Source organism: Scyliorhinus canicula, chromosome 2, assembly GCF_902713615.1.
Source record: "Scyliorhinus canicula chromosome 2, sScyCan1.1, whole genome shotgun sequence".
NCBI classification, from domain to species: Eukaryota; Metazoa; Chordata; class Chondrichthyes; order Carcharhiniformes; family Scyliorhinidae; genus Scyliorhinus; species Scyliorhinus canicula.
Window position 1 is genome coordinate 28058766 of NC_052147.1, and position 16149 is coordinate 28074914.

Genomic DNA, 16149 nt, shown 5'->3' on the forward strand with positions numbered 1-16149 from the left:
ACAGGGGGCTTGAGTTTAAAAGCCGCGGGGCTATGCTGCAACTATACATGACCCTGGTGAGACCACATTGGAGTTCTGGTCACCTCATTATAGGAAGGATGTGGAAGCATTGGAAAGGGTGCAAAGGAGATTTACCAGGATGGTGCCTGGTTTGCAGGATAGGTCTTATGAGGAAAGGTTGAGGGAGCTAGGACTTTTCTCTTTGGAGCGGAGGAGGACGAGAGGCGACTTAATAGAGGTTTATAAGATGATGAGGGGGCTAGATAGAGTGGACGTTCAGAGACTATTTCCTCGGGTGGATGTAGCTGTTACAAGGGGGCATAACTATAAGATTCAGGGTGGGAGATATAGGAGGGATATCCGAGGTAGGTTCTTTACTCAGAGAGTGGTTAGGGTGTGGAATGGACTGCCTGCTGTGATAGTGGAGTTGGACACTTTAGGAACTTTCAAGCGGTTATTGGATAGGCACATGGAGCACACCAGAATGACAGGGAGTGGGATAGCTCGATCTTGGTTTCAGACAATGCTCGGCACAACATCGAGGGCCGAAGGGCCTGTTCTGTGCTGTACTGTTCTAATTTTGTTTTCCCCAATTAAGGGCCAATTTAGTGCGGCCAATCCACCTAACCTATACATCTTTGGGTAGAGGAGGTGAAACCCACACAGACACGGGGAGAATGTGCAAACTCCACTGGGACAGTGACCCAGGGCTGGGATTCAAACACGGGTCCTCAGCGCCGCAGTCCCAGAGCTAACCACTGCGTCACATGCGCGCCCCCCCACCCCCGGAACCATCAATTGCTCAGTTTGGTTAATCCACATTGCCCTCTCACCTTGATTTACTTGGCAAGTTCTGGGAAACCCAAGCATGGAGAGAAAAATACAGAATCCAGGGTTAATCCAGGGGCTGGTATAGTATAGTGGGCTAAATAGCTGGCTTGCAATGCAGAACAAGGCCAGCAGCGTGGGTTCAATTCCCATACCGGCCTCCCTGAACTGGCGCCGGAATGTGGCGACTAGGGGCTTTTCGCAGTAACTTCATTGAAGCCTACTTGTGACAATAAGCGATTACTATTATTATTAACACTCCATTCAACTGTCTTTTAACAAAATCAAATGTCAGACTCAACTGGGCCACGGGGGTTTAGAAGTCATTATTGTACTTCACATTTGTTTTGGATCAGGTCAGGTCAATCTGAATAACCCGATATCCTGTGCTACGCATCAACAATTCCAAAGTTTGAAATATCAGTTTCAGTTCTCAGTCTGAGAGACTAGCTGTGAAAAGTGAAAAATTCACACCAATGCAACAGAGAAGATTCATCAAATGGAGTCGAACCTAAATATTTGTGGTACCTAAGGAAAAGGTGAAATTGTTGGTGCCACATACACTGTAGCAGTGTATTACTCTGTAGCAGTGTATTATTTTGAGCATGAAATTAGTTAAAAAGATTACAAAATGGTGCCAAGCAACAAACATACAACATTTAGCTCTATATCAATGATCAACTCACCTTACATTTGGAACAGGATCACTTGAAAGTTCAAGTACAGGCAGGAAAAAGTATTTACAGAAGAAGGCTTTTGAAAACAGATCCATGATACATTCACAAGTGTCAAGAAATCTTAGTCTGTTCCAGCAACTTCTTCCTTGACCAAGCTCTGGAGCAGAAAAGTGTAACATTTTAATCAATTGAACAAAAGGTAACTTTTTTTAAAAATTGCAGCACATATTGCGGTTTCATCGCTGTCTCTGCTTCTATTTCAAAATACCCACCATTAGAAATAAAAGTTCAATGAATAATGTGCTCTGAACAAAGCCTTTTTCTCCAATTTATCAGTGACAGATGCTGGTAGAAATGTTCAGCAATTTTTAAAAACATATCAAGTAAGGAAGATGTCCCACTAAAGTCTTTTAGTAATGCCTTTACTATACCATTTTTGAGCATGATTAAAAATAACAGGAGTTCTACTACCACGTTCTAATCATAGCTAAATAAGGTGTTGGTCTACCACAGGAAGTAGAAAGTGATATTCATGATGAAGGCTCGTAAGAGACAAAAGAATAAGTTTAATGGTATGTGAAAAGAACTTCTAAGAAAGATAACTTTGCATCAAACTACATCTCTAAAGAATCATGTACCTTTGAAGTGTAGTCACTGCTGTAAAGTAGGAAATGTGGCAACCAATTAGCGCATAACAAGCCCCCACAAAGAGCAAAAGGATAATGACCATAAAATCTGTTTTTGTGATATTGATTGATGAATAAGTATTGGCCAGTACCACAACGAAACTCCTCGGCTCCTCTTCAAAATAGTGTCATGAGATCCTCTATGTCCAGCAGGGAGGGCAGATGAGAGCCTTGGTTTAGCATCTCCTCCGAAAGATGGAATTCCGACAATGCATCATTTCAGTACTCTGCTGAAGCGTCAGCCTTAATGTTTCTGTTCAAGTCCTGGCGTGGAACCAATCACCGAACCTATCCATATACCTTCTCTTCTGTCTTTTAAGTTCAATTAAATAAGCAAAATACTTGTTTAGATGTGATCCAAAAGGCCACTCTCCCTCACTACATTCCAGTGCCATTATGGATTTCAGTGGGACTTGAACTCATTGACCCCCAACTCAAAAGAAATAACATGTTTTCAAAAAGAACAATAGACTTGAAGAAACAATTGAAGACTGCTAAGGAGAAGCGCACTGTGCCTCTGGTAGATGAATTAAAATGGGCAGAAAGAGCTTTCTCGATGTATTTATTTAATGATTTAGTGAAGACAGGAATCCCCTTTTCACTTACTGAAAGAGGGGGCTGAATTCTCCGTTCTGCCGCTTGGTGCTGACGCCATCGGATGATACACGGTGATTGACGATGGGAAGATCGGCGCGAAACCCTCACCGATTCTTATACCGGGTAAGGGCTAGCATGGCACCCTTGAAACACCCACGGAATGTGCAGAAAATGGTCAGCGAATCATCGGATCCCGTGCTGCACATGCACAGGGCTGACAAGCTGCAGTCGCGCAAGCCTACATTCACCACACAGACACCGGTCACGCCAGAAAAAATGGCGCTGGTGTTGCTGGACCGCATACCTGCCCACCCAGGCCCCACAGCCCACTTCCTGGCCACCACCCACCCCAGCCTTGGCAGAAGCCCCCCAACCAGTGCCTTGGATCACGGCCGAGTGTGGCGGCGCTGCACGCTGTCCACACACCCTCTCTCTCTACCCGCAGCCGACATGCCAGGCTCCCGACCGCTGAGACCACACGTGACTGGCGCCGTCGGGAACTTGGCCCTTCAGAGGTGAAGCATCGCAGGCGGGCCGGCTGATGATGAACCAATGGAGTTGCAACTGCATGCTGCTCGCAGACCGATGACGCCGATTTGGAGGGGGCGAAGCATCGTAACCCGGTGCCAAACCGGCGCCTGCCCCAGTTCCGGCATCGGGAGCCATTCTCCGCCCGATTGCCATTCCCGATTTCAGCGTCGAGCTCCGGAGAATCCAGCCCAGGATCTTTCTTTGTGCTGCAAGTTGCCTAAAACTATGTTGACAACTATTACCAACTGCTGTGGTCTTTGGTGACTCATTATGACTAACAGCCATATCATCCCTTCAAAGGCAGGGTGGGTAAGATATTAGAACTCTCGATCTTTTTTGTGGGGGTGGAAAGATAAGAAGGGTAGGTATTCTGTGTGACAGATTGGCAAAAAAAAAATGAGCAAACAGTTGGTAAAGCAAAAATAAAGATAATTAAGAAAGAATAACAGTGAAAGATCAGGAAAGTAATTAAACAGATTGATGAGAAGTATTAAAAAGAGCAAAATCATCAAGAATTGAATAAATATATGAATTCATAAAGCATCCTTAACAGCGGTGAAGAGTAAGAAGTAATGAATAACTGTTCATGTAAAATGTAAATATCAATAGGTGTTTTAACACAAAGGTTTAGACAACCTGGGAACTTAACATTCTTGGTTATAACATTTGCAGTAGAACTCAAGTGGATGTTGGTTGCAGTAATATTGGATTGTTATCAGTTTTAGAATGCAATGCTCTTCCAAGAAGTTGCATTATCAACAAATTCAGAGTTAAAGAATGAAAAGGAAGGTGGCACAACTTGGGGAAATAGTTGCATAGTAATCCAGAGGCCCAGGTAATTTATGCTCTGGGGACAGGGATTCAAATCCCACTATGGCAGTGGTGAAATTTGAATTCAACTCATAAATCTGGAATATAAAGCTAGTCTCAGTAATGGTGACCACAAAACTATTATCGATCGTCATAAAAAAAAACCCTGGTTCTCTAATGTACTTTAGGGAAGGAAATCTGCCATCCTTGTGACTACATGTGACTCCAGATGTACAGCGATGTGGTTGACTCAACTGCCATGTGAAATGGACCAGCAAGGGCAATTACAGATGGGCAAAAAATGCTGGCCTTGCCAGCAAGCCCACATCTCATGAAAGGATAGAATAAAAGCTTCCAATGTTCAGTACAACCCATCAGATAATTAAAATGAATCTCAACAGCAATAGCAATAAGACAACAGTACTGGGCCACTGTATCTATCTCATGATATACAAGAATCAAAAATAATATGTGCTTAAAGTGGACAGCTCTTTCTTTGAATACTTACGACTGGTTCCTAGATGATGTTTCTATTCTAACATGGAAGAAAGCATCGCTTGATTTTGTATTGGGAAATGAAGTGGAACGATAACATAGCTTCATTGCGAAAAGTGAAAGTAAAATGAACAAAGATAAGGGTGTTCAACTGAAAAACGGCAAAATTCAGTGAGATGGAAAGGCTCAAATTATCAAGGTAATTAAAATGAGAAAATAAGAACCAAAAATATATAAACTTAGAAGAGAAAAGGATTGGAGGGGATACATAAATTGGTAGAGCTCTTCAAGTAAAATAGTGAGATTAACACAAAGCTAAAAATTAATGATAAAACTCGACCCAACAGTGCGAAAGAAAATGAGGTTCATAGAAAGTGTATTTGAGAGGTAAAAAGAGGGTCAAGATTCAACTGGAATGAGGAAATAATAAAGGCTTTTAAAATTATATGAAAACTGAAAAAATATTAAAAAGAGGATGAAGGGGCCATTTAGCTGTGCAGAAAGAATAAATGGCAAAAATGTACACTGAATAAATATTTTGTGGTATTCATGAATGAGGATAGAAAGATATACTAAAATGTTAAGAATTGTTAAGGAAGCAGTAAAACAAAAATATTGATTCTGAAAAACAACAAAAATCAAAATAAGTTTTGCTTATAAGGTTCGATTCTCGGCTGGGTCACTGTCTGTGTGGAGTCTGCACGTCCTCCCCGTGTGTGCGTGGGTTTCCTCCGGGTGCTCCGGTTTCCTCCCACAGTCCAAAGATGTGCGGGTTAGGTGGATTGGCCATGCTAAATTGCCCGTAGTGTAAGGTTAATGGGGGGATTGTTGGGTTATGGGTATACGGGTTACGTGGGTTTAAGTAGGGTGATCATTGTTCGGCACAACATCGAGGGCCGAAGGGCCTGTTCTGTGCTGTACTGTTCTATGTTCTATGTTCTAAGTCACCAGACATTGATCCCATGCAATTCATATGTTGGAGGAAGTCAGGAGTTAGCAGCAGCTCTGATCACACAATGTTCTCCAATCCTTTTTAGATATAAAAATTATTTTTGGAGATGGAGAAGTAGTCTATGCAACATCTTTGTTTGAGAATGAGGGAAGAATAAATTGGCCAACTACAATCTATATGAATTAGGGGTAGGCCATTCAGTCCCTTGAATGTACTCCACATTCAATACGATCATGGCTGATCGGAATGTGTCTCAATGCCATCATCCCACCTACCCACGATACCCTTTGACTCCTTTGTTCGTCAAGAATCTACCTACCTCTGTTAAAAATATTCAATGATCCTGCCTCCACATCTCTCTGGGGGAGTGAGTTCTACAGACTCTCAACCTTCTGAGAAAAAGATTCTCTTCACCTCGGTCTTAAATGCGAGACCCCTTATTTTTAAACCATGTCCTCTAATCCTAGCCTCTCCTACAAGGGGAAGCATCCTTTCAGCATCCACCTTGTCAAGCCCCTTCAGGATTCTTCTTGATATGATCGGAGTGGACGATGTCAGGTGGAGGTGGGAGGCTCAGCGTTGCATAGCTAGCACAGCAGGTGGCACTATTGAACTGGCTGAATTCAAAAGATGAAGTGAACAAGGTTTAAATAAAATTACCTCTCATTCTTCTGCACGCCAAGGAATAGAGGCCCAACCTGTCCAATCTTTCCTTATACAATAGCCCCCTCATCCCAAGAATCAGTCAAGTGAAACTTCGCTGAACTGCTTTGAATACAGTTACATCCTTTCTTAAATAAGGAGACTAAAATTGTAAACAGTATTCCAGATGCGGGCTCACCAACATCCAGTACAACTACAGCAAAACATCCCAGTCCCCTTGCAGTAAACAACATTCTATTTGCCTTCCTAATCACTTGCTGTACCTGCACAGCAACGTTTTGTGATTAATATACCAGGATACCCAGATTTCTCTGTACTGCAGAGTTCCACAATTCCTCTCCATGAAAATAGTATACTGCATTTCTATTCTTCTTGACAAAATGGAGAACTTCACATTTTCACACATTATAGTTCATCTGCCAATTTTTTGCCCACTCACTCAACTTATCTGTATTCCTTTGTACACCCCTTATGTCCTCTTCACAACTTACTTTTCTACCTATTTTTGTGTCATCAGCAAATTTAGCAACTACACATTTGGTCCCTTCATCCAAATCATTGACAGATTGTTAACGGTGAGGTCCTATAGTATTGATCCCAATGTCACTCCACTTCTTGCACCTTGCCAACCCAAAAATTACCCATTTATGCCAACTGTTTGATGTTAGTTAATCAATTCTTCTTGCATACTAATATGTAACCTTCTACACAATTATCTTTTATTTTGTGTAGTAACCTTCACAAAGTGGCAGCTTGTGAAATCCCTTCTCGAATTCCAAGTAAGCCACATCCATAGGTTACCTTTTATCCATACTGCTTGTTACTTCCTCAAAGAACTCTAATAAGTTAGTCAAACACGATTTCTCTTTCACAAAGCCATGCTGTTTCTGCCTGATTACATTTTCTGAGTGCCCAGTTATAATCTCTTTAATAATAGACTCCAGTGTTTTCCTGATGACATACTAAATTATGTCAGTTGAGGATAAACTTTTATTCAGAAAATAATCAAAGGTATGGACTTAATTACAATTTATATTTGATATATTTAATAGTTTTTTTAAGTGACAGATTGTATCTGCTGTCTAATTAACAGACGAGCCTCAGTTGATGGGGTGCATTGAGATTAACCAAATCTTGGATTGACATGTGGATGCACATATTGAATTGAAAGCCAGATGAGGCATGTAGATTGTATGCCAGGTGTTTGACAACTCAAACTTACAACCTCACAGCCTCAAATTTATTCACATCAACCGAGTAGAAATGCTCCATTGTGGCCCAATAGTGGCTATATCTTCTTGGGTATCTGGTTAATGTTGTAAGCTGTTTTAGAGAAGTTTACAGTGTGAAAAGTAAACATGAGGTTGGAGAAATAAAAAGTCACTGCTTAACTGCTGGGGTCACCTTTGGGGTAAGAAAACTTTGAGTGTAGTTTTTAGCTGAATTCATTGCAATTAGGGCTAGAATACAAGAGAGTGAACAGCTCTCAGCTCTGCTAGAAGCAGGAAATCCATACAATGGAGTAATGTGCACTGAAGCAAGTTTCAGAGAAACTACAGGACAGTTAGTATTAGAGTATTAGAAACCACTGAATGGAAAGGAAGTTTCAAGAATATGGAGGTAAACAGGAACAAAGGCCTTTAGAACAGGATACTGCTCACGGGAGTTAAAGTTAGACCTGGGAAGAGAAGAGCTGATGATGTTGGCTACAGACAAACCACATATCTGAAGCAATCGTAAGGTTTGGTGTCCTTATTTCCAGTTTCTGTTGGGGACCGGACACCCAGGTTTGTGTAGAATTTGGGATGCAATTCAAGATAAAGGAAATTTGAAAGGAGAGGTGGAAAACGTGGATCTGGATTACTCATCAAAACAGTGGAACAGAAGCTTTGTTTGAAAGGTTAGTTGAAAACCTGGAGCTGGAATAAGAATGAAAACAGCTGATGGAAAGCGTTGTTTAAAATATTTTAAAGTGATGTTTTTTGGGAGGGGAATTTGGAAACATTCATTTGTGAGAAGAAATCCATGGAAGATCAATTGAGTGTCATCGGATATTTGGTTTGAGTGGGGTGTTATCTTTGAAAATTATGTACATTTGTGAACCTAAGGGGGAGTAAAGGAGTATTGCATTATAATTAAACTTTTCATGTATGCTAAATGTTGGGCACACTCTAACCAAATTGCAACAGAGTCTCCTGACGAGTGATCGTGAGGCTGAGACACCATGCTATCTATTGGAACTTGGTTGTAATTCACGGCCTCAGATGGGTACACTCTGCCAAGGCCGCTCGCTGGAACTCCTCAGTGCGGGAAGGGACTGGGACACCATTTTAAAATGGCACCTGATCTCCCGACCCCCTGAGACATGGCTACCGTACTTCCCAAAAGCCCCAACTCACCTTGAACAGGGTCCTCAGGGCCCCCTTAAACCCCAACCCACATGGGCACCCCCAGGCCCAATCCCAGCGTGGGAAAAATGCTGGCCTGGGTTCATTGGTACTGCCAAGGTGCCACCCTGCCTAGAGGGCAACAAATTGGGGGGGGGAGGGGGGGGGCCTCCGAAGCCCTGGGAGACCCCGGCCCCCCAAGCGATGTTCTGTCTGGTCCCTGTTTGTGGGGATCAGCATTGAAACGCGCTCGCCCGAGGTCTCTGAGGCAGTTAGATCCCAGGGTCTCCGTAGATTAGGTGAGCGCATTTTAGAGTAAGGTTAGCTGTCTCGCTCTATTCTGCAGATTTGCCAGATCACACCCACAATGGGCAGGATTCAAACCAGGGGCTGGTTTAGCACACTGGCCTAAATCGCTGGCTTTTAAAGCAGACCAAGGCAGGCCAGCAGCATGGTTCAATCCCCGTACCAGCCTCCCTGAACTGGCACTGGAATGTGGCGACGGGCTTTTCACAGTAACCTCATTTGAAGCCTACTTGTGACAATAAGTGATTTTCATGTCATTTTCATTTCAAATCGCGATGTCTCGCGAGGCTGGGGGAGCTGGATAGATCCTGGAAAATGGATCTCCCAGCATCTATTGACCCCACCGTTGATCGGGCGCAATGCAGCCGATAGACCATTATGTTTCTTGTTATTAAAAACTAATTAGCAATCCCATGACTCTATGCCTCCACGTTTTCTAAATAAAAAGCGAAAATTACAATCTTTAGATCCAGGGTTCCATTCTGGAATCTTCCCATTCAATAGTAACATTAACTGAGATCGTAACAAGTTCCACTCGAGACTGAAGCACAAAATCTAGGCTGGCACGGTACCGAAGATGATGCCACTTACATACAAGATGTTAAAACAAAACAGGTGGCACGATGGTGCAGTGGTTAGCGCTGCTCCTCATGGCGCTGAGGACTGGGTTTGATCCCGGCACCGGGTCACTGTCAGTGTGGAGTTTTCATATTCTTCCCATGTCTGCGTGGGTCTCACCCCCTCCTCCCCCCCCCCCCCCCCCCCCCCCAACCCCCAAACCCAAAAAGATGTGCAGAGTAGGTGAATTGGCCACACTGAATTGCCCCTTAATTAGAAAGAAAAAGAATTGGATACTCTAAATTTATTTTCAGAAATACAAAAAATGTTGTTAAAACAAAGCCCCAACAAGGGGAGATGAAAATAAAAAATCCGAAAGCAGTCTATGAAGAGTATAGGGACATCTCTGGTGTTCCAGGTAACACTTATCTTTCAATTAACATCACTAAAACAGACTGCCTGATTATTAACTCACTGCAGCTTGTGGTACATTGCTGTGCAAAGTTGGCTCCCACATTTCCTACATTACAACAATGGCTACACTTTGGAAGTCCTGGATTGCTTGGAAGGTGCTCTGAAATGTTTCAAGGTCATGAAATATGCGATATAAATATAAGTTATTTATTTTTATTTCTTTATTGCGAAATGGTGTATTGGAAAAGGAAAATTTGTGATTGGCTTCTTGAGTTTTCTATTCCCAGGTTTGGGGGAACAATCTACAAAAAGGCTACAAGTTATTTTACCATATTTACTTGAAAAGAATACTTACGTTCAATGAGCTTACTGCATATTTCCTGCCTTTGCTCCTGTTTGCGGTTGTACCGAACAAATACACAGAGTGTTCTGGCTGAGGCTCTTTGGACTGGAAGGACGTTCTAGATAATAAGAATCCCAGCCTGAATTTTTGTGTCATCAGAATAAGCATTTCCTTCAAAATAGTCATGCAACAATCTATTGACATCAAAGATGCTGCACGTAGACATATTAAACTTTATCTTAAATTATGCTTCAGGAGTTAAAGAATATAAGAAAAGCATGAACCATAGGGATTTAACAGAATCTCAATTAACACTTAGTTAAGTTTGAAATTAAATGTGAACAGGTGAGTCACCGCTATTGCTTCTCAACCTTTTGGCTAAGATCAGGCGTAGGATCAAGCCTAAGATCAGGTGCAATGTCTGTTCTTGTCAGCTTGAATCTAGTATGTCTCTTTTGTGGTGACAATGAATTGCATTCAATTGGAATTGTTTTGTGGGGCAAGCAAGGAGATGGATTAAGGGCTTACCCTGTCCACTCTGTATTCATTCGATTTGTGACTGAGAAAGGATTTTTAAAAAAAATTACAAGGTCTATTTCTTAAGCAAAAGAAATACGAATATCTGAACATTTATAAATACCCAACATCTGAGATTACAATGATTCAGTGGTCAACCAATGATATTTTCTAATAATAAGAACATAAGAATTTGGAGCAGGAATAGGACATCTGGCCCCTCGAGCCTGCTCCGCCATTCAATGAGATCATAGCTGATCTTTTGTGGACTCAACTCCACTTTCCGGCCCGAACACCATAACCCTTAATCCCTTTATTCTTCAAAAAACTATCTATCTTTATCTTAAAAACATTTAATGAAGGAGCTTCACTGGGCAAGGAATTCCAGAGATTCACAACCCTTTGGGTAAAGAAGTTCCTCCTAAACTCCGTCCTAAATCTACTTACCCTTATTTTGAGGCTAAAGTTCTGCTTTCACCAGCCAGTGGAAACAACCTACCCCCGCATCTATCCTATCTATTCCCTTCATAATTTTATATGTTTCTATAAGATCCCCCCTCATCCTTCTAAATTCCAACGAGTACAGTCTACTCAACCTCTCCTCATAATCCAACCCCTTCAGCTCTGGGATAACCTAGTGAATCTCCTCTGCACACCCTCCAGCGCCAGTACGTCATTTCTCAGGTAAGGAGACCAAAACTGAACACAATACTCCAGGTGTGGCCTCACTAACACCTTATACAATTGCAGCATACCCGCTCTCATCTTAAATTCCATTCCTCTAGCAATGAAGGACAAAATTTCATTTGCCTTCTTAATCACCTGTTGCACCTGCAAACCAACTTTTTGCGAATCATGCACTAGCACACCCAGGATCCCTCTGCCCAGCAGCATGTTTTAATATTTTGCCATTTAAATAATGATCCCTTTTGCTGTTATTCCTACCAAAATGGATAATCTCACATTTGTCAACATTGTATTCCATCTGCCAGACCCTAGCCCATTCACTTAAACTATCCAAATCCTTCTGCAGACTTCCAGTATCCTCTGCACTTTTTGCTTTACCACTCATCTTAGTGTCGTCTGCAAACTTGGACACATTGCCTTTGGTCCCCAACTCCAAATCATCTATGTAAATTGTGAACAATTGTGGGCCCAACACTGATGCCTGAGGGACACCACTAGCTACTGATTGCCAACCAGAGAAACACCCATTAATCCTCACTCTTTGCTTTCTATTAATTAACCAATCCTCTATACATGCTACTACTTTACCCTTAATGCCATGCATCTTTATCTTATGCAGCAACCTTTTGTGTGGCACCTTGTCAAAGACTTTCTGGAAATCCAGATATACCACATCCATTGGCTCCCCGTTATCTACTGCACTGGTAATGTCCTCAGAAAATTCCACTAAATTAGTTAGGCACGACCTGCCCTTTATGAACCCATGCTGCGTCTGCCCAATGGGACAATTTCCATCCAGATGCCTCGCTATTTCTTCCTTGACAATAGATTCCAGCATCTTCCCTACTACCGAAGTTAAGCTCACTGGCCTATAATTACCCGCTTTCTGCCTACCTCCTTTATTAAACAGTGGTGTCACGTTTGCTAATTTTCAATCCGCCAGGACCACCCCAAAGTCTAGTGAACTTTGGTAAATTATCACCAGTGCATTTTGAATTTCCCTAGCCATCTCTTTTAGCACTCTGGGATGCATTCCATCAGGGCCAGGAGACTTGTCTGCCTTTAGCCCCATTAGCTTACCCATCACTACCTCCTTAGTGATAGCAATCATCTCAAGGTCCTCACCTGTCATAGCCTAATTTCTATCAGTCACTGGCATGTTATTTGTGTCTTCCACTGTGAAGACCGACCCAAAAACCTTTTCAGTTCTGCCATTTCCTCATCGCCCATTATTAAATCTCCCTTCTCATCCTCTAAAGTACCACTATTTACCTTAGCCACTCTTTTTTGTTTTATATATTTGTAGAAACGTTTACTATCTGTTTTTATATTCTGAGCAAGTTTACTCTCATAATCCATCTTACTCTTCTTTATAGCTTTTTTAGTAGCTTTCTGTTGCCCCCTAAAGATTTCCCAGTCATCTAGTCTCCCACTAATCTTTGCCACTTTGTATGCTTTTTCCTTCAATTTGATACTCTCCTTTATTTCCTTAAATATCCACGGTCGATTTTCCCTCTTTCTACCGTCCTTCCTTTTTGTTGGTATAAACCTTTGCTGAGCACTGTGAAAAATCGCTTGGAAGATTCTCCACTGTTTCCTCAACTGTTTCACCATAAAGTCTTTGCTCCCAGTCTACATTAGCTAGCTCTTCTCTCATCCCATTGTAATCTCCTTTGTTTAAGCACAAAACACTAGTGTTTGATTTTACCTTCTCACCCTCCATCTGTATTTTAAATTCCACCATATTGTGATCGCTCCTTCCGAGAGGATCCCTAACTATGAGATTATTAATCAATCCTGTCTCATTACACAGGACCAGATCTAGGACCGCTTGTTCCCTTGTAGGTTCCATTACATACTGTTCTAGGAAACTATCTCGGATACATTCTATAAACTCCTCCTCAAGGCTACCGACCTAATTAAACCAATCGACATGTTGATTAAAATCCCCCATGATAACTGCTGTACCATAGCCTATAGACTACTCCTGTCAGTTATTTTTTCGCCTTACTAGTCCTGATTTCCACCCAAATGGATTCGACCTTATCCTCCATAGCACTGATGTTATCCCTTACTATTGCCCGGATGTCATCCTTAAATAACAGAGCTACACCACCTCCCTTACCATCCACTCTGTCCTTCCAAATAGTTTGATACCCTCGGATATTTAACTCCCAGTCGTGACCATCCTTTAACCATGTTTCAGTAATGGCCACTAAATCATAGTCATTCACGATGATTTGCGTCATCAACTCCTTTGCCTTATTCCGAATACTATGAGCATTAAGGTAAAGTACACTTATGTTGGCTTTTATATCTCTGTTTTATATCTCTGTTTTGAATCTTAACACCTCGATCAGTAACCTCTCCTAAGGAATTTGAATCCCTCCCTCTTGAACCATCTCTCAAGCAACACCTTCATCCTATCTATCCTGACATTCCTACTCTGACTAGCTCGTGGCACTGGTAGCAATCCTGAGATTACTATATTTGGTCCTACTTTTGGGTTTAACTCCTAACTCCCCAAATTCAGCTTGTAGGACCTCGTCCCGCATTTTACCTACATCGTTGGTGCCTATGTGCACCACGACAGCTGGCTGTCTCTCCCCCCCCCCTCCCTCCCTCCCTCCCTCCCCTCCCTCCCTCCCCCACCCTCCAGAATGTCCTGCAGCCACTCCAAGACATCCTTGACCCTTGCACCAGGGAGGCAACATATCATCCTGGAGTCTCGATTGCGTCCGCAGAACCGCCTGTCTATTCCCCTTACGATTGAGTCCCCTATCACTATAGCCCTGCCATTCTTCTTCCTGCCCTATTGACCTAACATCTTCAGATATAAAGCACACAAAAATGATTGTAAATAAATATTGCAGACATAATGGAGAAGACAACAAAAATAAATGCTGTTTTCATAGCCAAAGTCATAGAAGTGACGGTGTGATTTACAAAACAGGAAAATGTGAATACAGTTTCACATCTGATTTTAACCTAGATATTTGAAGTATATATTGCATAACTACAGGAGGCAGAGGAAACCCCAGTGGAGGAGCTCAAGGGCAAGTGGGAGGAGGAGCTAGGTGAGGAGTTGGAAGCGGGTCTGTGGTCAGAGGTCCTGGGCAGGGTTAATTCCTCCTCATCATGTACCAGGCTTAAGGTGTTCCACCGGGCACACATGACGGCAGCGAGAATGAGCAAGTTTTTTGGGGTAGAAGACAGTTGTATGAGGTGCAAAGGCAGCCCTGCAAACCATGTCCACATGTTTTGGGCATGCCCGGAGCTTAGAGAGTTCTGGCAAGGGTTCGCGAGGGCAATGTCCAAGGTGCTTAACACACGGGTGGTGCCGAGTCCAGAGATAGCGATCTTTGGAGTGTCAGAAGATCCGGGATTTCAGGGGGCGAAAGAGGCCGACGCCTTGTCCTTTGCCTCCCTAGTAGCCCGGAGACGGATTTTATTAATGTGAAGGAACTCAAAGCCCCCCCCCCCCCCCCCCCCCCCGAGTGTAGAGACTTGGGTTAACGACATGGCTGGGTTTCTCAGCCTCGAGAAAATAAAGTTTGCCTTAAGAGGGTCTACGTTAGGGTTCTCTCGGAGGTGGCAGCCGTTCGTCGACTTTCTCGGGGAAAATTAAAATGTCAGCAGCAGCAGCAATCCGTGGGGGGAGGTGAGTGCTTCATTGGGATGGTGTGGGAAGATTGAGTCGCATGGTGTAATGTCTATTTAATTGTTATTGTATGTTCTCTTTTTGCACTATGTTAATGTTCACTCTAGTTTGTTTTGTTACTATTGTTACTACGGTTTTATTATGAAAAGTTCTGCAAACCTTAATAAAAATACTTTTTTAAAAAAAAGTATATATTGCATATCTAAACAACATTTGCATGCAAGAAAAATGAATCAATTTGTTAAAGTTTTGAAGGGATTCCTTAAATGCTACAGTTGACTAGATCTATTTATATCCACAGAACTAAACATGATAAAAGTATAAAGTAAATAGATAACACCTGAGAAATACTATTTTTTAAAAGTCAAAGTACAAATTATCTATTAGTTTCTGATAAATCAAGTTGAAGGCTATAAATAAATTTATGTAAAATTTCAATATGTTTTAACTGGGTGAGTCCTAAAATTGTGTTTGCATTGCTGTGTTTAAAAACAGAAACTAAATAAATTGTACACTACTTCAGAATTATCCTTAGTATAGAGTTAGAAAACAAACTCAAGAAAATTGGGAAAATAATCCCCTTCAACTGAGAGTATTAATATCTAGAGTATCACAACTTTCACATTGCTACGAAATTATTAGAAATTACATTTGAGGAAGGTCTTACATTTGTTGTCATTATTCTAAACATAATGGGCAAAAACTTGTAGTATATCTGATCACTTGAAATGACTTGCGGCAAACAGGAAAACGTCAATAATAGCTTCTCATGTATTCTCCATTTTAAAGAAGTGGCAGCTCTCTGTTCCGCCACTGAGAGAGCTGGGATCAGATCAGGAATATGTACCTGGCAACAGAATTTCCAATTAAAATATGGTCTTGTAAACTGCAGTTATCCTATATCTGTAAATGTACAAATACTTGACAAAGCCAAACATTTTAAAGAGCACATTTAAAATTTCAGCAATTTGCCCATACCTTGCCTAAGTAATCAATTAAATTATTGCCCATAGGGGGTGATGCAGTGTATAATACAAA

At 41.9% G+C, this 16149-nt stretch overlaps 1 protein-coding gene across 5 annotated transcripts in view; it reads right to left on the reverse strand.

Annotated features, from left to right (window-relative positions):
- ppp4r4 (protein phosphatase 4, regulatory subunit 4) overlaps positions 1 to 16149 on the reverse strand; it is a 208441-nt gene that overhangs the window by 49250 nt on the left and 143042 nt on the right. For all 5 annotated transcript variants that reach the window (XM_038774809.1, XM_038774789.1, XM_038774802.1 and 2 more), the window contains 3 exons: positions 15779 to 15958; positions 10260 to 10365; positions 1515 to 1662 (listed from right to left, as the gene is read on the reverse strand). In XM_038774809.1, the coding sequence (XP_038630737.1) occupies positions 1515 to 1662; positions 10260 to 10365; positions 15779 to 15958 (434 nt within the window). The remainder of the gene's footprint in view (positions 1 to 1514; positions 1663 to 10259; positions 10366 to 15778; positions 15959 to 16149) is intronic.